Source organism: Clytia hemisphaerica, unplaced genomic scaffold (assembly GCF_902728285.1).
Source record: "Clytia hemisphaerica strain Z4C2 unplaced genomic scaffold, Clytia hemisphaerica genome assembly, whole genome shotgun sequence".
Taxonomy (NCBI): Eukaryota; Metazoa; Cnidaria; class Hydrozoa; order Leptothecata; family Clytiidae; genus Clytia; species Clytia hemisphaerica.
Genome location: NW_027103851.1, coordinates 1803069 through 1827319, shown reverse-complemented (window position 1 = coordinate 1827319; position 24251 = coordinate 1803069). Strand labels below are relative to the sequence as shown.

Here is a 24251-nt window from a genome sequence, read left to right as displayed (position 1 = left end):
TTTGAAATTTCTCGTTCGTTTTCGGCTTGTTGTCGTATGTCGTTTGATTGACATTTGTTTTAACACTTTAATTTTCGTTAGTTGTAATTTTTGATTGACAGCTTTATATTATGGAGATAAAAGGAAGATAAATGTTTACGAACTGTGCAGCTGGCTGCCAGGGGATAAATGTCATAGTACTAGACATGAATGGTTTTTTAACATTATTGAAATACGAAACAAAAGCAAATCATGCCGCAAGGAATGTGTTATTGCAAAATGATTTTCTTGAACTTTCTCATGAAATGGAGGATCTCACGATGGGACATCTCATAAACACAACAAGACGACTTAAAGTCGAAAATTTCGCATAATATTGGAACATAAACGACGAAGACGCATGAAACGTGACTCCTGCAGCATTATGCATTATACATTTTAAATGAAGCGTTACACAAAAAATACACATTGTATTTTACATACAGGTCGTGAATACCCTGTAGTCTTATGAAAAATCTCAATCCATTAAAAACAAAAAGATTCCTAAAAAAATGCGACTAAAAATTTTTTTAATTATTTTTTATAAGCGTACAAAAACCTTTCAATTCAGAATAATTCAGAGAACTGTAATAAACTCGAGAAAAATAATTTTAAAATTCTTTGAAAATGAAGAAGAAAAAAAAAACTTTTCATTCTTTGATGCCAGAAACTTCATTTTGTGCTTTACTTGGGCAAAGTTTATATCAACTTCCTTCTATAAACGGTAGAATTTTTTCTAAAATTGAGAAAATTGCTTTTCAGAAAAATCTGTTTGTATACTATCTTCGCTTTTTGATATGAATGATGGCGCACCACCATCAAAATCATAGGCAAAAAAACAGTTGAGTAGTTGAGCTCCGGCTTCTGGACTAGAAAATGGCAGGGTAAAAACTAGCCAATTTTAAGCTTTAAAGAAATAATACTCCTTGGGATTAAAATTTGGCTATTTTTGCCAAAAAATTCCAAAATCTCAATGCAATAATCCATATGAGAATATATTAAGAAAAGCTTGTAACTTAAGGATACAGACTTCGGTCAAGATTTATTTACCACTGTCACTCAAATTTTCCTACCAGATACAAATTGACTTAAACCTCGCTTATAAAGTAATGCAATTATTATACGTAATCGATTAATGGCCCTTCTAGCAAATCACAACAATGACCCATCTGTACCGTCAACTGCTCTAACTTGGGACGATTGGTCGAAACATGGGACTGTTGCATATCTGGTCTGTATTTGCACTAACTGTAAAATCGAAAGAGAAATCCTGTATTTTTAATACGCTGCTCCTTAACTCAAATCAAATGACTTTGGAGGTTCGGTGAAATGGTGGCCGAATTGCCGTCCCATTTTTGTCAGATAGTCCCAAGTTGGAGCAGTTGACGGTAATTATTTAAACTGCATCCCATTAAACAAACCCTCCCCAATCTCCTGCTGGTTATCCCGTGCAAAATATATAGGGGAAAGATACCAGAAAAGCAACAAGAATCTTAGTGCGGAAATGGAAATCTTATAAAAATCTTATACAAAATAACTGTACCACTGGAGTTTTTTCATATATCAAAATGAAAATCCAGATTAGCAAAAGGTGCATCAAGATCAGTGAATTTTGATTGAAACTCGATTAGTTTGATGCCCATTCTTTTTATATTCTGACGGCTTATTAGCAGATGCTGACGCTAAAGCATAAATACCTTAAGGGAAGAAATTTTCGCGAGAAGAAATTTTGGCGGAAGAAATTTTCGCGGAATTTAATTTCGCGAATTTGGGTGTAATTCGCGAAATTAAATTCCGCGAAACACATCAAAATTGTTAAATCGCGAAATTAAATTCCGCGAAATTCGATTTTTTTTCTTCTTCTTTTATTTTGTTGTTTTTGACCAGGTATTACCAAAAAATATGGACACAATTGATTTTTAAACATTATAACGTGTATTTCTTATCAAATATAAATAACTCCTTGGTGGTTAAAAGTTAATTTAAGTTGATAACTTCTTCTTAATCGCGAAATTAAATTCCGTGAAACTTTTGAAATCGGCTCATTCGCGAAATTAAATTCTGCGAAATTTGCCATTTTGAAAATCTGATTCGCGAAATTAAATTCCGCGAAAATTTCTTCTCGCGAAAATTTCTTCCCTTAATAGCAGGCCAATATCTATCATCCCATTGGGGAGGAAAAGCTGGAAAATTTTACTAACCAAACCCATCGAACACCAATCAAACATTATCGGATAAAAAACTGTCATCAAACTTATATAATCAAACTAATCAAAAAGATTTCTTACCAAATAAGGTATAACTTGCATCAGTGGAGGGAAACTTATATTCTAGCCATCAAAATTTCAAAACAAAAGAACTGCGCAGCTCTGTTCGCAGCTCTACTCTACCATTCTTGTTCTGATTTAACTTCATTTGAGGAGCTATGCATATTAGCCTCCACTGATGCAAGTTAAGTTTGACAGTTCGATTACGAAAATGATTGCTGAATTTCAATTAACATGATTTCTAAAAAATACTTGCTAGAAATGACTGTTTGTCACAACTGGTTTCACTATTAACACATAACTATCTGGTGAAAAAAGGAAAAAAAGATCATACCTGCGCTCTGTTTGAAGAAGAGGGTTTTATGTTGTTGTTGTGAAAAATTAACTCTTTTTATTCTACTTACCACTGAGCATTACCAATTTATTGGTGCATTCACTAACTACACAAACATAAAATACTTAGTAGTAAATGAATAATAAACCTCTTTAAATACTCTACAAAAGACCAGAAAACATGATAAAAATTTATACAGCAGCAGCAAAATTCAAAAGCAGCCATTATTATTCTCACGATGAATGTTTACAAAGGCTTGGTTACACTTCTTGCACTAGCGTAATTTTAATTATTAAGAAAAGCGCTATTTTTTATCTTTGTGAGTGAGTCCACCTTTAGAATATTGGCCGTAGTACGCCCGCAGCCAAACGCCCACGCCATAATTTGCGCCCCAAAAATTTTCTCGATAGACACGCTATTAAAATTAGCGTTTTTCCCGAAAAAGTTCGCAAGTTTCTTACCCATTTTTTTAACCGATAGATTTAAAAAGAAATCAAAAATTACAACTTAGGTTGAAAAACATTTTAATTCGCATCACATCTTATCTCGAATTTTGTCAGGTTTTACAAGAATTTATAACATTTATCTTACGTATTCTTTCGAAAAAAAATTTTGTCGGAGACAAGTTTTATATTTGGCAAAAATTTGTAAGATTTTGGTAAAATCTGATACAAGATCTTGTAAGAATTTGTTAACAGTCAGAATTATGCAAGATCTTACATTTATTTGGCAAGATCTTGGAAAATGTTGTTTTTTGTAAGAACTTACAATCTCTTCAATGATCTTACAAAAACTTTCCAATGCCTGCTCGTTGATAAAATAATCTAAACTAGAGATGTCTTTAGGATTTTTAAAATCAAAATTTTCGAAAATGAAGATTTATTTACAATGCGAATAAAGAAGATCTTTAAAAAAAAATCTTCTCTACTTGATACCAAATTTTTTTTCTTTTATACTGTATATTTTTATGAAATTTTAAACTTAGCTGAGTTCAAAAAAGAATTCAGAATTATATAATTTTCTTTACTCAAAAGTTACAGCCCTCCAAAGTAGATCTATTTTGTCCATTTTTGGCCATTTTTAGCAATTTTTAGCCTAATTTGGATGGCTGTAATCTTAGATCTGAGAAAGAAATTTTGCGAATTTTTGTTGTTTATTAGTTTATTAGGCCAACTTTTTGGTACAAGCTAATATCTTACACATTGACTTTAAAGCCTCGAAGAGGTAAATTCTTTTACAGTAAAACCTCAAATTAACGGACACTATAAAAGGCGGACACCTCTGATTAGCGGACAATTTCATTTTTTCCCGGCCATTTCCTAGTCAAATCTTCATCAAAAAGTTTCTAAAAGGCGGACACTCAATTAGCGATCCCTCTGATTAGCGGACAAATTTTTTCGCACGAAATGGCCAAAACCCCTATTTTAGCTCTCCAATTAGCGGACATTGAATATCAAACGGGTCACAGACGTCCAAAATCGAAAAAAAAATCTTAGTCTTATTATTCAAATTATTTCTACAAATTTCCAGTTTTCCCTTGACCCATTCAACGAATTTAGGTGGGCCAAAGAAATCATAAATCTTTTATTTGTTAAAAGCTAAATTGTTGGGTTTTAATAACCTTTCTCTTGTTCTTCTATGGCCTAGTGTCTGCAGATAAGAACTTTAGACCCCAATTTTGTATTTCGACACCGTGGGATGGCCTAATTTTAAAATTCGAGCTCCGAGATCAAAAGTTTCTAAAAAGCGGACAGTTCTTATTAGCGGACACCCCGTTAACCCCTTTCCCCGACGGTGTCCGCTAATTAGCTAATTAACTTTTTTAAAAGTTATTTTAAGAAAATCGCTAGTCGAAACTTTAAATGCTTGTACGTCTAGATCTAGAAGGAGTTAGAAGCTCTTTCAGTGCCAGCTGGGGTAGTTTTCACACAAACAAAAGGAACAGTAAAATTCCAAAATATGGAAAAAAAGACATCAATCTAGCAGTGCAATTTTAATCTAGTCTTATCAGTAAACTTCAAAATTACTTGGTTACGAATATTTTTTGAAATGATGAGAGGGGACTACAATAAATTTGAGATGAGCAAGTTTTCCCTGAAATAAGCTTTTTTAATACAAATGATAAAACTAAATAAAAACATGATACAATGAACAATGAACTTACATCTTGAAAATAAAGGCCGGTCTCCACTTGTAGACTCTAAAACACCCGATTTCAAGATAAGAAAATAACAAAATTACTCACAAAATGGTGAAAATTTAAGAACAATTTTATGCTTAAAACTCAAAAATAGTTAAAACCATCTGAAGGCCTCAAATTTATACATGTTCTAATAAAAAACGTGCAAATATTAAAATAGAACTTATATAAAGATTATAACAATATCTATAAAACAAAAAACTCGTTTTAAGATTGTGGCCGATCAACTTCTTCAATGTAAATTCGTGTTGATGATTGCCATCCAGTGTATGCGTCACCCCCTGGACGTATAGTACAATCGCCAACATTAAGAGCCACATTGACTTGTTGTTTTTTCGAGATCTTACAATGTCCCCGAATAACTCGTGGACGATGCAGGTTCTGTCGATTGTTTCCAGCGCCTATATCTATATTAACAATACCGTCTATCGGCACAGGTGCACATTCGTGTCCATCAAAAGTGACAAACCATCTTTTACAGCAATTATTACAGTTGAATAATCTCATATCCGAAGAAACAACAACTTTCAAGTAAGTAGAGGGAGATTCCTTTTTGAAGGTGCAAGACTGAAAAAAAAGAGGTTGTGTTTTCTTCAATTAATGACAGAATGGTTAATGATACCGATTAGTTCATTTTTGTTCAATTTGGTTTATATAATGGGAACTATTCTTTGTAAAGGCTGACTTTCGAAACCAACCCGTTTCTTATACCTATATTCGTGGTTTTGATCTAATAAACTGTACTCTCTGGTGTCTGAATAACAAGGGGGTTGGAATAAACAGAGGGTAATTGTAATTGGAAATCAAGTTAAGGTAATTATGGACAAAGATCTAGCTATTTAGAGAAACATAAGGTACTTTTCTTTTGACAGCCGAAAATATTTTTCAAAAACTTGATAAAAACAATTGGTTGGAAAACAATCGAACCATTAAAGAGTGGTGGAGGGGTGTAAGATTTTTTTAAATATTGAAAAATTGTATTGTTTTAATAGAACTTTCTTTATGATATACATCATGGACCATTACCATGCCATTTTCTTGGGGTTTGCTAGGTAGGACCATAGTATAAGAAAGCCGCGGCTGAAATATGTACCACATTGTCTATTCAGTTAATTGCTGTTCTATCTCTGTCTCCGAGCTTTATAAGAACATCAAGATGCTCATTTTATTATTGGTAGATAGTTTTTGAAATTTTGCTCTTATTTTCCTTCACAAAATTTATTTTTTGCTAAATATCTTTGAACCTGTACCAAATAGAACACTTAAAGTAATTTTACATTTTCTTATACTATGGTAGGACCAAAAATATCTTATGATAAACACTAGAGAAAAAGATCCATTTTCCTACACTTATACACGTTTTTTTTTTATAAGGAACCTTAACTTTGCTCTGAGCCTGGAGTTCCTTATTTTTACAGATTATAGAGTTCCTTACTACATAGGAAATTTTTAACTTTTTGCCCCTTGAAAGATCAAAATTTGGTCAAATAAGTCCCAATAAGGTACATTATTTTCAAATTCACTTATTCTCAGCCTGAGCAGTTCCTTAACAATTTCTTATTTTTTGAACCATTTTCAGCCTCGAGTTCCTTATAAACGTGTTCCTTATAAAAAAAAAAACGTGTATTCAACTTGATGAAAACAACCGTCTAAACGTCGTACACACTATTGTGTTTTTAATGTTCATTTTTAATTTTTGACACAAATGTACATTGACTTTCACGCTCACTTTATAATAAAAACTAGATAAAGCTAATCCGTTTTTTCCAAGCCTGTTGCAGTTAAATCAAAACAATCTTTACGAAAAGTAAACAATAGAAGGCCGGCAATTTATTCAAGCAAGGGACATAATAGCTCGATCTAGTGTTTCATATTAGATATCTAATGCTCCTATGCTCCTATTTTTGTAGCCTACCTTGATTACACCATTGGGTTGTAAACCTTTGATGCGACATAGTTATCTTTCAAAGTTTTTAAAAAGCTACAATGTTCAAAGATTCATCATGTAAATCACCAGTAATCTTTCAGTATGGTAGGGATCAACAGTCTCTTCTGAATCGAAAATTCAAGATGTGATGTTTTTTTGAAAATTTAGCCTATCGTTGTCTGTTCTTTTTTATAGTTAAGGGCACTGATTTGCACTTAACCTTTACCACGCCTTCTCTTTGGGAACTTCACCCCGTGCACGCCTTGTCTTTTTGGGAAAAATGACAGTTTTACGCTTTCCGTCATAACTTTTGATCTACTAAACCGATTCAAAAAAATAAGCCCATTCTGGAAAGCCCAGCTATCCTGCTTTCTAAAGATGTTAAAATAAAGGATTTTCCTCTATCAATGGTGACACAGTAGTCTTCTGCCTTAGAGTTGAAAAAAATTCAAAACGCAATTTGTCATATTTTTCAAAATTTTAAATTCCGGTTAAAAAAAAAGTGGGGAGAACATTTGCGATACCATAATTTTCTGGCTCATTGTTTCCACCATTAGAAATAAACTGCTAGCCAAAAAATCACAATCATACCTTTACTAGAAAAGGCAGAATTCCTTTTTAGAAAACCTTGTTTTCGGAAAATTTCCCGTAATCAGAGGCACGTAAGGCAGAGGCTCCTTGAGGTAATTTTTATGGGAAATATCACTAAAAACAGCTAAAAAATGGACTTTCCTATCATCAACCAGCATGAAAGCAATAGAAATAACATAGTATATACACTTTGAAACTCTTTGCAGCCTTATCAGAAGCCTTAACTTGGGTTTCGGTGACGGTCGATGACGGCCGACAAGCCTCAGTCCTCACCCTTAATGTACCGTCATACTAAAGAATAAGGAGCAGAAACTTACCTCAAACCTGACTAAACTACCAAACAAGCAATACATAACATTTCCAACCAATAAAACAAACCATTTCCATAAATAAACATAAAAAATTTAGTTACAGCAGTCAATAAATCGCATAATTTCCAAAAGAATATTTTGCCGATTTTCAGTTTGTTTTGACAGTTAAAATCGAAAGTAGGTGGTTTCAAACTATTGAAAATAGTTTGTTTACATTTTCTCTCCGTCATATAAGACATTTCCCGGGATTTAAAGGCGTCTTTAAGGCGGTAGGGCGGCTTTTCTTAACACCCCATGAAAAACGTATATTTACGGCCTCGGCTATATATTAGAACGTAAATTTACGGCCTCGGCGTGGTAAAGGTTAAGGCAAAATTTATGAAAAATGGTATTTTTAGGCCTTTTAGGCCTATATTTCAATTTTAGGGTTTCAAATAATTTCTTATTTCAACGAAATATTCCTATTTTTCTGAAAACTGTGCCCATTTGATCCACACGAGCCGTTTTAAGCCAATTTCGGGTAGCAATTTAATGCTTTTTGAGGTCAAATTTACACGTCCATATCTTTTGAACTAAAAAGGTTCTTAACCTGTTCTTGTATTCACCATTTGTGAGTATTTTTGTGCTATTTGCTAAGATGTTATGTGTTTTGAAGTCCGCAAACCCTTAAAATACTCATAACTTGTTCTTAATTTTTCGGTCATCGATGTATAATGTTCTTATATACCTTGTCGGGGAAAAAAATGTCGGGGGAAAGTGACGAAAGTTTTGCACCTTTATTAACCGAAATTAGTGCTTTAAACGTCGAATTACAAGATCTTTTTTCGAGCTAGCCGAAAATCCTTAATTTGATGCTTCATTTCCCAACAATCTTGTTAGTTATTTTAAAGCATGGGCCCCGGTGAGCCATTTTGAGTGAGGGGGCAAAAATGTCGCCCACCATGGTTGGGCGACGAAGAAAATTTTTCACTTTTTACATCCTCAAAACATCTTAAAACGATATCTAATTGAGGAGAATAATAGTTTTTGTGGTTTGATTTGGTCTCAGACCAGCTTAAAGTAGTAACTTTTAAAAACGTATGAAATAGTCTACCAAGGGGGGGCCATGGACCCCCCGGCCCCCCGTTGACGGAGTCCATGTAAAGAGGTCTTTCAAAGAGTCATTATGAATAATCCTGTTTAGGATCACATTAATGGTACCGTTTTAACAGTTTACTGCAAAATTTGCCTTGAAGAATTCCTACATCCAATTTCCTTATGAGCTTATAGAGGTTATTTATAAGCCCTGTTTATGAATTGATTTAGAGAAAGTCTGTAGAATATTTTTAAACCTAATCAACGTAGTCATACGACTTTGCAGAAACTTCTTTTGAAAATATTTCAGGGAAGTATAAGTTAGAATTGAGAACGGCTCTGTAATAAAGAAGATTCATTCTTATATCATATTTACTCCCGCCTTTATCTCTTTACTTTATTAGTGCCACGACAGTAGAAAACGATTATCAAGTGAACGCTTATATATTTCTAGGGCGGAAACTTTGGATGGTGGAAAATAATTTTGTGAATTTGATCAGAGATTCGGGAAAAGATGATAAGTAACGATGCTGCAGCTCACTGTTTTCCTATTCATCCTCATTGAATTCTGCGCCATATGAAGAAAATAAGCTGGAGTATTTTTGAGTAAAAAGGAAGGCAAAATTTAGACATTAAATTCATGACCTGCATTACTCCATATTCTTTTTCAACAGCGATGTTATTTCAAATCTGGATGTTTTGGACGACCTGCGATTGCTCCCCGGGAGGCGGCACTCAAGGTAAATGACCTACCAGACGTTATAACAAAACTGCACTGAACTACACTGTAAGGGTAGGAAATTGTGATAAAAGGGCAATTTTTTTGGTAAAATTGGCACAAAATTGGTCAATTTTGGAGGAAAAATTCCACATTTTTTTGGAAAATTGCAAAAGTTTTTGCACTTGCGGGCGAGAAATTTTGAAAAAGTGCACTGTAAGGGTATTATTTTTCATGGAAATTCACTGCGCTGTAAGAGTCCGATTTTAGAAGCCAAATTTTGGGCCGAACGTATGGTCGTTTTAGATCGAGTGCCCTCCCCCGGGGATTACTCCTTGTGCTTTACTTTTAATTGTAGGAGATGAGCGGAATAATCTGGGGAAGAGAATCTCATACTTGACGTTGAGTTTACTGACTTTTACTCCTCTTTTCTATTATTAACTCTTAGACCACGACGGACGCGTATAATAATGCATCCAAAAGAGTCTCAGACTTGAGGCCATAGCTCTTGATTTAAAGGGGCATAAACCAGATGCTTTTAAAAATAGTATAAAAATAGCTTTTCAATGGTATCAAAACCATCTTCTAAAGAAAAGCTACAAGCTTTTAAGTTTTTAGTTTTACAAAAATCTAGAAAATTTCAACTTTAAAAAAAAAACAGCGCGTACAAAGGGTTAAGGTGAATTAACGTCACTTTTGGTTTAACAGTTCATATGCTAATAATAGAACGTAACCCCACAGCAGATAAAGCCTTGCGAACAATAGTTCCAGATGCGGAATGGTGCCTAATCATAAAAAATCGTACTTCGAGTGTATTTTCTGTCTTTTTAAAGCTTTTAATGTCCTATTTCTACAAAACTTAATTTATTTAAAGCTTTTCTAGACTCACGATTGTTCTTGAATAGTTCTTGTTTTTGTGTATTTTTGAGCGTCATTGTTATTATAAGAAAAAGGGACTGTACTTTGGAAGAGTCCCGAACTCTTGGATGATTTCTTTCTCATATGAAACACTTGATCCGCTCGATTTAAAAAATTTCCTTTGCAGGTGTCGAAAAATGTACCACTTTGAAACAAAGAAAGTGATGCTAGATTCAATATATCATTCCAAAGGGGTTGCATATCTTAAGGGTCCGCATTTTCTTTCATGAGGTCAATGATTTGGTACCATCAGTTTACATAAAAATGCTTGGTTACCAATGGGGAGGGAGTTAAAATACTCCGTTATATCGGTGTAAGAAAGCCCAATTATGTTAATTAACTTACATTTTTTGTTGCTTGAATACAACCCAACACGGTCACAAATAGAAGAAAGAACGGTAATACAGTCTTCATGTTGTCCAAATTCTCGCTCTCTTTCTCATCAACGGTGTTTTAAATCCTTTTCTTATAACCGCCTCCGACTTGAGCGATTTTGATGTTTTGTTTAAGCTGGAACAAGCAAACATTTTCTTTTATAGCAACCATTTTGATAATCGCTTTATTTAAAAGGACAAAAGTGTATCTAATAATTATTTTTACAACGACATTATGAACCCTAGTCTTTTGGACACTAAAAATTACACTTCCTCAAAATTTGATCAATATATTATTCTCAAATTTATTATATCAAATGTATCAATCATATCATAAAATACCATTCTGATTCTGAAAAAAACTTTGTAATAAGGAATTAAAAACTGCCTACATATAATAACTTTAAAGGATCATTCGTCGTGGGAAGCTCAAAAATGTTTTATATATAAGTTATAAAAGTTTTCTTTTCAAAGATGTCAGAAGGTTCGGTAACATTTTAAAAAGAATCGAGATTAAAACCTCTAATAAATCTGCCGGAAAAGATTTTCTACTATTCTTCGTACATTTAAAGGGGGCTCTCAAAACAAGAATTTTCGATAACTTTTGAAATTTTCGTCGATGACGTAATTATCAAGTGATCACGTTATCATGGTTTGAAGATGCCAAAAATAGGACCAACAACAACAACATATGCTTGTTTCTTGAAATGTTGACAAATATTAGATATTGATGATAAAAAACTTTCAGCAAAATCGTACCAGTGGTTATGCTCAAAAGGGGCAGTCGGTAAAAACGGACCTTTAAATCGTAGACACTATCTGAGGGTATCTGAAAGCTTGTGAAATTTTGTAAAAACTAAGCGTGTCAAAAACTTACGTGACTAAATTCCTCTGACACTATCTTTCTGACGGATGGATGGCAAACGTGTATTTTTACAGACGGACCTGCAAAATACCAAATACTCATAGGACCAAATGTTTTCTCCTACTGGTCTCTTTCATTTGACAAATCAGCCCTCAGGAACAAATATTAATCAAATTGGAAGAGCCAAACAGTCAATATATGATTTTAATCAACTTTTTATTCTGGTCTCTTAAATACCAACCAGACTAGTGGCCGAACCAAAAAAAAGGACAATCCTCGAGTAGTAAATGGAAAAAATTGATTCGAACATCTCAATTTTAGAAATATCAGACAAGAAAGGCTTTTTCAGCGCAGAATTACAGTTCAAAAGAATTAAAACTGTCTGACTAATGCTAAATTTAGATCTGACAAAAACATTTTTTGGACCTACCGGGAGGTCCTTTAATTTGACCGTTGTCCGTTCGTCTGTTACAAGCTTTTCTCGGGATTGGCTCATTAGTTTTTTTTAATTTTTTGCACAATGATACAAAATAGCAATGCCTGAAAAGTGACGGAACCCGATTTTTGAAAAAAAAATTTGGGGGGCAAATTTGGGCCAAAAACTACCTAAAAATAAGGTTTTTTGGACTTTGTGCAAAATTGCTTCATTAGTTTTTCCTGATTTTTGGCAGAAAGATAGAGTGCAAGTTACCCTAAAATTTGGCTGAAGTAATTTTTCTCGGAAAATTTTTTTTCGTCGTCAAATACGAATTTTCGCAAATTTGGGCCAAAAACTACCTAAAAATAGGGTTTTTTGGACTTGGTGCAAAATTGCTTCATTAGTTTTTCCTGATTTTTGGCGGAAAGATAGAGTGCAAGGTACCCTAAAATGTGGCTGAAGTAATTTTTCTCGGAAAATTTTTTTCCGTCGTAAAATACGGATTTTCGTTTTTTGGGGAAATTCCCTTTTACCATTTTCCTGTTAGTAGCTTTTCTCGGGATTGGCCCATTAGTTTTTTTTTATTTTTTGCACAATGATACGAAATAGCAATGCCTTAAAAGTGACAGAGCCCGATTTTTGAAAAAAAGTTTGGGGGGCAAATTTGGGCCAAAAACTACCTAAAAATAAGGTTTTTTGGACTTTGTGCAAAATTGCTTCATTAGTTTTTCCTGATTTTTGGCACTAAGATGGAGAGCAAGGTTCTCTAAAAAGTGACAGAAGCAGTTTTTTTTGGAAAATTTTTTTTGGCCGTAAAAATCGGTTTTTCTTATTTGGGGAAATTCCCTTATGTCATTTTTAGGGGAAAAGAGCGTTTCTGGCGATTGGATCGATATTTTTTCTGATTTTTTGTTTTTTGATGTAATATGGTAATATTTAAAATCTGATGAAGTCCGATTTTCAAAAGATAATTTTTTGGGGCAAATTTGGGCCAAAATTTGCCTAAAAATGGGGTTTTCTGGACTTTGTGTGAAATTGCTTCATTAGTTTTTTCAAAGCTTTTTGACAAAGATAAAAGGCAAGTATCTCTAAAACGTAACTCAAGCTGTTTTTCCCGGAAAATTTTTTTTGGCCGTAAAAGTTGGATTTTCTTATTTGGGAAACTCCCTTTTGTCATATTTAGGGAAAATGAGGATTTCTCGATTGGCTTGGTGTTCTTTTCTTATTTTTTGCATAGTGCTATAAAATGGTAATATTTAATTTCTGATGGAGCCTGATTTTCGAAAAAATAATTTTTTGAGCAAATTTGGGCAGAAAAGTGCCTATATTCAAGCTGCTCATTACACTTTCTTACTCTATTGCTATTTGTCCTATTTTTATCTGATTTTGATCACCAGGTAGGTCCGTTCAGCATGTTGCTTGTTTTTAATTGACTTTCTGTGCGTGCAGTATCTTTTTTATCAGTTCAAGGAATGCTGAAAGATTATCTTTTGCTTTCGATTGATAAAAATAATTATCAATATCATTCTAGTATGTTCTTTTTTTTTCTAATTTAACTGCATTATATCCCTTAGAAGGTTTAAACGTTTGATATTATCAGTTTGAAATTCCTCATGCGAAAGAGGAAATATAACGTAACAGATGAAATATTATTACATTTTACCGCTTTTATGTTTCCCTCAGAAAACACTCTGTATTTCTACAAAAAGTGAATGTATTTTCGGTCTTTTTAGCTACACATTTTTTTTGTTTTTTTAAGAAACTAGTTTTACCAAGCAGCCAACTACTTACGTGACTAAATTTAAATCTTACACACCATTCCAGTATGTTCTTTTTTTCAAATTGATCTGCATTATATCCCTTAAAAGGTTTAAACCTTTGATATTATCAGTTTGAAATTTCTCATGCGAAAGAGGAAATGTAACGTAACAGATGAAACATTATTATATTTAATACTTTATTTACGTTTTTTTCCCTTTTGTAGAGACCCGGGGGGAGGGCACTGATATGTTCCGACCCACGGCTTGAAAATTAAGAAAGAATTGCGTGAATGCGTGAATTGAAAGCTTTGCGTGAATTGCGAAAAAACATTGCATAAATGCGTGAATTCGGGGGGGAAAATGTGCTTGAATGCGTGAATTGAAGGTCCGCTGGGGGGGGGGGCTCATTAGCATTATGTGGTGACGAAAGGTTGTTTGTAAGAGTTTTGAATGTGACAACAAAATTTCTCCTTATTACTTTTATAATCTCATGGTTGATTGAAATTCGATTGACGTTTTTGCTTACGTTAATTTGTAATTTCCCGCGAACCTGTAATTTCCCTCCTAGCTTTTGTAATTTCCCTCCTAGATTTTGTAATTTCCCGCAAAAGTGAAATTTTCATCGTTTGGAAACTCATCATCTTTTTCGACTTTCTTACTAACTTCAAGGGCTTTAGTAAATGGAATACTATCCAATTAAAACTCGATTCGCGTTTCTATGACTTTTTTGAGACCTCTTTTTAAATTTTCAGATTGATTTCCAGTGTTAAATTGACGTCTTTCAAAATTGTTAGAATTTCAATCCAAACCATGAGATTAACCAGGAATCCCATGCTTGTTTTCGTGAAATTCTGGATAAATTACCCTCGGGAAATTTATCCCGAATTTCCCTTATAACCATGAGATTACTAGTACAAATTGACCGTCTTTACCTACCATCTATAATACTCTCCCATTCTCGCATGAAGCTTTTCACTAGCGATTTTTAAACACACCACGGCAATTCTTTTTCGCGCCTTTTTGTATTGATATTTCAATTGGTAATTTTTCAGCTTTTAATATGAAAGCCGTGAAAACGTTTTTTTTTTTTCCTTTTTCTAATTTTTTTTGAACATTTTCAAGAGCACTTTGAAATTGAAAACTAATTCTCTTTTTTTTTTTATAATTTAATACATGTGATTTTCAAATTTCAGTCTTTCAAAGTCTCCCTCGAATGCCAACCCACGATGGTTTGCCACGATGTCTGAACTATTCCTAGCATAAGATTAGTTTTAAAAAGATGCTCTTGATTGTGTTAGATTTTAGCAATGCAAGATCTTTTTTCCGTGCCAGTAGATTTTATAAGAAAATGGCAGTTTCGATTCGATTTGCTTTTAAGAAACTACCGTTTTCACCTTTTTTGAAAAAACAGCTTGGTGAAGATAGCAAAAAATTACTTCAGATAACTTTCTTGATACAATTAAATTGTTTTATGTATTTTTTTTCCTTGGAAAATACAAGGAATTGTATTGGTCGATTTTCCTTGAAAAATACAACAACAAAAGTTTGCTTTAGGTTGTTTCTCTAGCCAAATACAAGAAATGTGTTTTATCTAATGTTCTTGAAAATACATCAAATTGTTTAAGGTAATTCTCTGTGGAAAAAAAATGACATTTTCTCTACATAAATTTTCCTTGGAAAATACAAGAAATATTTTTTCATGAAATTGAAATACCTTCAACTTCTCAAAAGTGACAATGAGTGAACCACACTTAATTATCTTGGTAAAGATTCATCTCGGACGACGCCAGGACGGTTATTATTTTTATATTTTTAGTCTATTATCATCATGGCTTGAAAAAAGTCATTTCAAAAAGGCTTTGTTAGTTAGAGCACACAGTACATAAAGTAAAATATAGTTGTTTAGATCTTTGTTATGATCTAATTCCCATTCAGGGTCAGTCGTGATTTTTTATGGTTATATTTTTAATAAGAATTTGTATGATAAAAGCAGTTCATTATATAAGAATAAGAATATTGAAAAGAATTAGAGTGGGATGATTTTTAGCAATTTCAAACCTTAACCCTATTCATACTAGGCTTTTTAGAGGCGGTTCAAAACTATGGAGCTTTTCATGTACCACCCCCTAACTTTTGATCTAGTTGGTCTTTTTGGATTAAATTTGGCGCACAAGATCCTTGTCATGTAAGATGACTTTTGACAAAAGATTTTTTTGATGAAGTCACTTATCATGCCCAAAGTGAGCTAAAAAACGAAAGTTTTATCAGTTCCTTTAGTTCAAAATGCTCGTTTTATCCTAAATATAATAAATTACGGTTCAATCGATATATTTGACATGAAAAATTAATTTGTACTGGCAATGTATCAATTTTTATGACACCTTACTGTCACAAATATTCTCAAGCTCAAGGTGTGAAAATATTCATGTGTCAAAAATTATTTTTTCTTGAAGCTTAATAATGTAAGGAATTTACAAAAACTTTCGTGTCAAAAGGTCTATTATTTCTCAGGAGTTTCTCCACCAAACCGAAACAGTCCCCCCTAGTACGAATAGGGTTAACGATAACAATGATCAACAAGGACGAGAAATTTCTGGTAGCATTATTTGATATTTCTTCCAAGATTAACGACTAATGTAAGATTGATGACATGGATATCATTTTCTACTAAGTTTCAAAATACGTTTGGAATACGTTATCCGTGTCATATAAGAATAAAATAAGTATATTAATGACGATATTAGATAAAAAAAATTAAAACTTTTATTTACCAGGTATGATTAAACAAAATCCCCTTTGTTCGCATGCAGTTATAAATTCAATAAACTGTGTTTAAAGATTATAGGTTTTCAGCTATTTTGATAGAAACTCTTGTTTCTAGGACTCATTCACTTTCTACGCTACCCTGAAGCTTTCAAAAGGTATATCTTTTAAAGTAGGAAAGAGTTTTTAATAATATACCCCTAAGAATGTGTGTTTATCTTTAGTTTATATTTTTCACAAGAAAAAACTTGTTTTAAGATTGTGGCTGGTCAACTTCTTCAATGTAAATTCGTGTTGATGACTTCCACCCAGTGTGTGCGTCTGCATTCCCGTAGCCTTGACAATTACCAACATTGAGAGCTACATCGACTTCTTTTTTTTTCGAGATCTTACAATGTCCAGCGATAACTCGTGGTCGATGTAGATCTTTAAGTCGGTTTCCAGCACCTGCATTCATATAAACGACAACGTCTATCGGCACAGGTGCACATTCATGTCCATCGAAAGTGACAAACCAACGTTTGCAACAACGATTACAGTTGTATATTCTCATATTCGAAGATACGAAGACTTTCAAGTATGAATTGATTGAGCTCTTTTTGAATGAACAGTGCTGAAAATAGAAGGGTTTTTTTAATTTCTATCATTTTATCTCCAGAGAAACGGTCGAGTTTTCTAAGACATCAACGTCTCAAACCGGATTTCCTGTTCCGAATACTTGCTTCTTCTATTTATTAAGGCGGCTGACCGTGGACCCCATAAAAACAATCGAACGTTTATTCTTTTTTGGTCGAAGTCTTCCCGGAAAACGAAATTTTCAATGTGACATTTAAAAGGGGTGATCTTCGCCTGAAACTTAAATCCTTGTTACCTACCTTTATCACCCCATTGTCTTTTCCATCATATACATTTTTCCAAGCGCATTCTTTCCAGTTTTTCTTCGACAATTCGTTCGTTCCGTGTTTTCCATCTTTTCCGTCTTTTCCGTCTTTTCCGTCTTTTCCATCTAATCCATCCTTTCCGTCCTTACCGGGTTCTCCATTCTTTCCGTCTTTTCCATTGGTCCCCTTAAAGCCATCTTTTCCATCGATTCCATTTTTCCCGTCTTCGCCGGGTTCTCCATCTTTTCCGTCTTTTCCATCTTTTCCATTTAATCCGTCTTTTCCCGGTTTTCCATTCATTCCGTTTTTTCCGTCTACCCCGTTTCGACCATCTCTTCCATCTTTTCCGTTAATTCCAATTCCGTCTTTTCCGATTCCATCCTTTCCGATTCCATCCTTTCCATCCCGTCCGTCACACGTCCATCTTTACAACAATTACAACAATCCTGTTGTGTTAAAGAAAAAGATGCTTTTGAGATTAAACAATTTTTAGAAGAACTTTCTCATTACTGTGTTTTGTAGACTGCGTGGCACTACCAGAAACACTAATGACAACCAGAAAGAATTTAGACCGACTAAAATTGGAAATACTTTATTAGGCATTTTACGCTGGTCGTTATTGGCGTTCTTTGACCTGTGGGAGAATTAAAGCCGGCCAATAATCTTTGCGTCCTTTAAATTCTCATTTGCGTCAGCTAAAAACTCGACAATTGCGGATTATGGGTCGAAGTAGAAGTTCTGCGTTAACTTAGAGCCGGTTTCGCAGTTAAACTTAACTGCCCTAAATCATAACTCCGTCCAGTTATAATAAACTAGTTCATTATGACTCCCCAGTTAAAATACACTAGTTTATTATGATTTCCCATTTCTTATATACTACGTAGGAGTGGGTGATTTTTCAAAAAGTGTCAAACTAATTTTTTTTGAGGTCTAAATTATAAGTGTAGACAGGTCAAATAGAATTTTTGAACAAAAATGAAGAAACAAAATGTGGGAAGCCTTTTTGTAGACTAAAGTTTGTGCCCTCAAATCAATATTTTTCCATCTACCCAACTACCCAAATTATGTTGGAAATGAGACACACAGTGATTGAATTCCGCTCAAATTTGGCACATTTACTTCTCAGGGACAGAAATAAAGTATATCAAAACATTTATTCGAGAAATATAATTTTAGACATTTTGGGCGTAGCCCAAAGGCTTTACGCAGGCAAAAAAGAGGAAGGCTTGACTATAAAGGCGACAGACATTCTTTCCTGCTTAAATTTGGCACATTATCTCTTCAGGTGAAGATTTGTCCGTGTAAATTTTGAAATCTTAAAAATTTTGTTTTTCCTACCTAGAGGGAGTGACTTTTCGTCCTAAATATATGAAAACTTGACAACCATTTATTTATATGATCTTGAACAACAGAAAATCCATCAAAATGTATGTCTGTGAATTGTAAGCACTTCTTTTATATCTGAAATAATGTAAATTCTCGTTGAACTGCCGACAATTTTGCTCTATGTGATAAAAACACTTTCCTTAATTTAGCACTACCTCAGTGAAGTTCAGAAGACGTGAAAAGGGATCTGAAAGCGGAAAATTGAAACTTTTACATGAATTTCGACTCTGAAAGGCTTCAAACTGTTCTTGGATCAAGAATACCAATTTATAGAGGGAATTTCAATTGAATTACACGATTTATGAATGAGCCCTCGCCCGTCTATATTTCCCCTTTTTTTACGGACATCGAAATAATTATTTACGAAATAACGAATTTACTTTTGGAAATATTCTCAGGATTCGTCAAGATAGATAACTGAGGGTGGGTATGCAAAACTTTAGGGCAAAAATATAATTCCAAAGTTTTTTAGAGTTACTCAATCCTTTTTGCCCTTTTTGGGGTTTGGCCACGCTTAAACGTCCGATAATGAAAATTTTTATATAATACTGACAAAATGTTATTATTGTTATTCAAGGAGGACTTGTACCAAATTGCAGCAAAATTGAATGATTTTTAAGGTTTCCAGGTCAAATTGGGGATTTTTTTGTCATACTTTATATGAGTTTAAAGGGGCTCCCACATTTTTTATATTTAAAATATCTCAAAAATTCTTTTTGATCCTGCCTAGATATGCCATACGGAGCTAAAGAAAATTTAGTTTGACATGATTTGACGAAAAAAATGAAAATGACCCTCTATAACTCCTAATATTAGTTAACTTTAGTAGTTTTTAATGAAAAAACAAAAATGCTTCTGGTTATTTTGTTTGCCATTAAGCTGTTAGCCCAACGAAACATTTTTCAATGCTAGTAAATTTTGACTCCCTAGAGTTAACATTTCCTAGCAAATTTAGACTTTCCCTAATTTCATTGGTCGAGTTAGAATCTAAGAATGCCTGTCTGTTTGATACTGCCTATACCAGAAAAATCAGTGTGTTAGGGTTAGTTAGGGTTGATGCGATGTAATACAATGACTTCTTTTGCTTGACATTCGAGGCGGGGAGTCTTATCCAACTAGTTTTTTTAACTCGCTACTTCTTTAGAAAAAGGAAGTCATTATTTACTAAGGAAGTATTAATTTCCTTAGAAATTTCCACTCTAAAGGAGTGTTTTTTACTAGTTTATTATGACTGGGGGAATTATCTTTTACAAGGAGTTAATATAATCCGCTACACCGGTGTAAAAAAGCCCAATTATGTTATTAACTTACATTTTTCGTTTCTTGTGTACAACCAAACACGGTCACAAATAGAAGAAAGAGCGGTAATACAGTCTTCATGTTGTCCAAATTCTCGCTCTCTTTCTGAACGGTGTTTTAAATCCTTTTCTTATAACCTCTTCCGACTTGAGCGATTTTGATGTTTTGTTTAAGCTGGAACAAGCGAACATTTTCTTTTATAGCAACCATTTTGGTAATCTCTTTATTTAAAAAGACAAAAGTGTATCTAATAATTCTTTTTACAACGACACCTAGTCTTTTAGACACGAAAAATTACACTTCCTAAAAATTTGATCAATTTATTATGAATAATCAGATTTATTATATCAAATGTATCAATCATCTTATCATTAAATATCATTCTGATTTTGAAAAACTTTGAAATATAAGGAAATATAAACTGCCTACATACGCCTACATATAATAATTTTAAAGGATCATTTGTCGTGGGAAGCTCAAGAATGTTTTATATATAAGTTTTCTTTTCAAAGATGTCTGAAGGTTTGGTAAGATCTCATAAAAACCGAGATTAAAACCTCTAATAAATCTGCCTGAAAAGATTTTCTACTATAGAGTATCTTAAAGATACCCTATTGTTTTTTTTTTGTTAACTCTTCGTACATCTTAAGGGGTCTCTCAAAACCAGAATTTTCGATAACTTTTGAAATCTTCCTCCAATTTACTTGAAATAAAACCTCTAATTAACGGACACTCTAGAAGGCGGACACCTCTGATTAGCGGACAATTTTAATTTCCCCGGCCGTTTCCTAGTCAAATCCTCATAAACAAGTTTCTAAAAGGCGGACACTCAATTAGGACCCTCTGATTAGAGGACAAATTTTTTCGCATGAAATGGCAAAAATCCCTATTTTAGCTCTCCAATTAGCGGACATTGAATATCAAACGGGTCACAGACGTCCAAAATCGAAAAAAAAATTTTTAGATATTTTTATTTCAAGCACTTATTAATATTCAAATTATTTCTACAAATTTCCAGTTTTCCCTTGACCCATTCAACGAATTTAGGTGGGCCAAAAAAATCATAAATCGCTGATTTTCTTTTATTTGTTAAAAACTAAATTGTTGCTTTTTAATAACCTTTCTCTTGTTCTTCTATAGCCTAGTGTTTGAAGATAAGTACTTTAGTCCCTAATTTTGTATTTTCGACACCCTGAGATGGCCTAGTTTTAAAATTGGAGCCCCGAGATCAAAAGTTTCTAAAAGGCGGACACTTCCAATTAGCGGACACTAACGCCTTTCCCCGATGGTGTCCTTTAATTAGAGGTTACACTGAGGTATTGATGATAAAGAACTTTCAGCAAAATCGTACCAGTGGTTATGCTCAAAGTGGGCAGTGGTTATGCTCAAAGTGGGTATTTCGGGTAAAATATGGACCGGTCTGTAAAAAGCCAACCACTTACATGACTAAATTGAAATCTTACACACTATCTGAGATGGTCAATATCTGAAGCTTGTGAAAATTTCAAGTGAAAAGCTACTAAATTCCTCTGATTTCTGGCAGATGGTCAACGTGTATTTTACACACGGACCTGCAAAGTACCAAATACTCATAGGACCAAATGTTTTCTCCTACTGGTCTCTTTCATTTGACAAATCAGCCCTCAGGAACAAATATCAATCAAATTGGAAGAGCCAAACAGTCAATATATGATTTCAATCAACTTTTTATTCTGGTCTCTATTAAAATACCAACCAGACTGGTGGCCGAAAAAAAGGACGGTCCTCGAGTAGTAAATGGAAAAAATCGATTCGAACATCTCAATTTTAGAAATATCAGACAAGAAAGGCTTTTTCAGCGCAGAATTACAGGTCAAAAGAATTAAAACTGTCTGACTATATAATGCTAAATTTAGATCTGACAAAAACATTTTTTTTTCAATTGACTTTCTGTGCGTGCAGTATCTTTTTTATCAGTTCAAGGAATGCTGAAAGATTATCTTTTGCTTTCGATTGATAAAAAAGATTATTATTATTTTCTTTTTTTTTCTAATTTAACTGCATTACATCCCTTAAAAGGTTTAAACCTTTGATATTATCAGTTTGAAATTCCTCATGCGAAAGAGGAAATATAACGTAACAGATGAAATATTATTATATTTACCGCTTTTATGTTTCCCTCAGAAAGCACTCTGCATTTCTACAAAAAGCGAATGCATTTACGGTCTTTTTAGCTACACGTTTTTTTTTTTTTTAAGAAACTAAAGTCTGTCCAGATATAATTGGCAGTGGAAACAAGAATGCCTGTAACTTTTGATAGTCAAATATAATTATGGAATTTTTTTTTGCTTGTTCCAGAGAATCAAAAGCGTTATATTTGAATGTATTTTTGGTTGAAAAATTCGCGATTTTTAGCGGTTAAATTTACGATTGTAAAAATTGTGCTTTTTTTCTACTTATGCTATAACGTTCATTTTTACATCAGTGGTAAATCAGCCTTAGGTAAAGAAGGTTGTCAAATTTCAAGGCAAACAGAAAAGTCCTTCGGAAGATATGGGACTCGAAATACCCCTTGGTAGCACTTTTCTGTGAAATATCAAATCTCCAACATATTACTAAAAACGGGGGTTATGTTTAGATATTTTTGAACAGTGCAATTAAAAGTTAGAAAATGTTAAGTGTTGGTGCATTGGTATTATTGGTATCATTGATTATTTCGAAACGAAGTGAAATCACAGTATAATTGTTTTTATTGAAAAGATAAGCATGAACTTATATTGCCTTTGTTATTTTTAAGTCATTAAAGAACTTTGCTAATTCCCAAAGCCAAAACACTAAACACAGTTTGGCTATGAGGTCATTAAAGAGATCGTAAAATGTGTTATGATCGAAAAACTGTTTTATCAATCATATCACTACCCCCCGTTTTTAGTAATAAGTTGCAGATTTGATATTTCACAGAAAAGTGCTACCAAGGGGTATTTCGGGTCCCATATCTTCCGAAGGACTTTTCTGTTTGCCTTGAAATTTAACAAACTTCTTAACCTAAAGTTGAACTACCACTGGTGTAAAAATGAACGTTATAGCATAAGTAGAAAAAAAGCTCAATTTTTGCAATCGCAAATTTAACCGCTAAAAATCGCGAATTTTTCAACCAAAAATATATTCAAATATAGCGCTTTTGATTCTCTAAAACAAGCAAAAAAAATTTTCGAAATTATATTTGGCTATTAAAAGTTACAGGCATTCTTGTTTCCACTGCCAATTATATCTGGACAGACTTTAGTTATACCAAGCAGCCTCAATGTGTCTTAAGAAATCGGCCTTTTGAGCCTTAAATGTATTTACGTTTTTTTCCCTTTTGTAGAGACCCGGGGGGAGGGCACTGATATGGTCCGACCCACGGCTTGAAAATTAAGAAAGAATTGCGTGAATGCGTGAATTTGAAATAGTTGTTTAGATCTTTGTTATGATCTAATTCCCAATCAGGGTCAGTCGTGATTTTTTTTGGTCATATTTTCAATAAGAATTTGTATGATAAAAGCAGTTTATTATTTTAGCAAGAATATTGAAAAGAATAAGAGTGGGATGATTTTTAGCAATTTCAAACCTTAACCCTATTCATACTAGGCTTTTTAGAGGCGGTTCAAAACTATGGAGCTTTTCATGTACCACCCCCTAACTTTTGATCTAGTTGGTCTTTTTGGATGAAATTTGGCGCACAAGATCCTTGTCATGTAAGATGACTTTTGACAAAATATTTTTTTGATGGAGTCACTTATCATGCCCAAAGTGAGCTAAAAAACGAAAGTTTTATCAGTTCCTTGAGTTCAAAATGCTCGTTTTATCCTAGATATAATAAATTACGGTTCAAACGATATATTTGACATGAAAAATAAATTTGTACTGCCAATGTATCAATTTTTACGACACCTTACTGTCAAAAATATTCTCAAGCTCAAGGTGTGAAAATATTCATGTGTCAAAAATTATTTTTTCTTGAAGCTTAATAATGTAAGGAATTTACAAAAACTTTCGTGTCAAAAGGTCTATTATTTCTCAGGAGTTATTAGCACTATTATCTTCTCCACCAAACCGAAACAGTCCCCCCTAGTATGAATAGGGTTAACGATAACGATGATCAACAAGGACGAGAACTGTCTGGTAC

The 24251-nt window shown here is 33.4% G+C and overlaps 2 protein-coding genes across 2 annotated transcripts in view; one reads left to right on the top strand and one right to left on the bottom strand.

Moving 5' to 3' along the window:
* LOC136807743 (androglobin-like) overlaps positions 1 to 24251 on the top strand; it is a 100520-nt gene that overhangs the window by 39888 nt on the left and 36381 nt on the right. The gene's annotated exons all lie outside the window — the stretch shown is intronic.
* Positions 16709 to 24251, bottom strand: part of LOC136807747 (collagen triple helix repeat-containing protein 1-like) — a 19363-nt gene continuing 11820 nt past the window's right edge. The window contains exon 3 of the mRNA XM_067064360.1: positions 16709 to 17151. Coding sequence (XP_066920461.1) covers positions 16792 to 17151 — 360 coding nt within the window. The 3' untranslated portion in view covers positions 16709 to 16791. The remainder of the gene's footprint in view (positions 17152 to 24251) is intronic.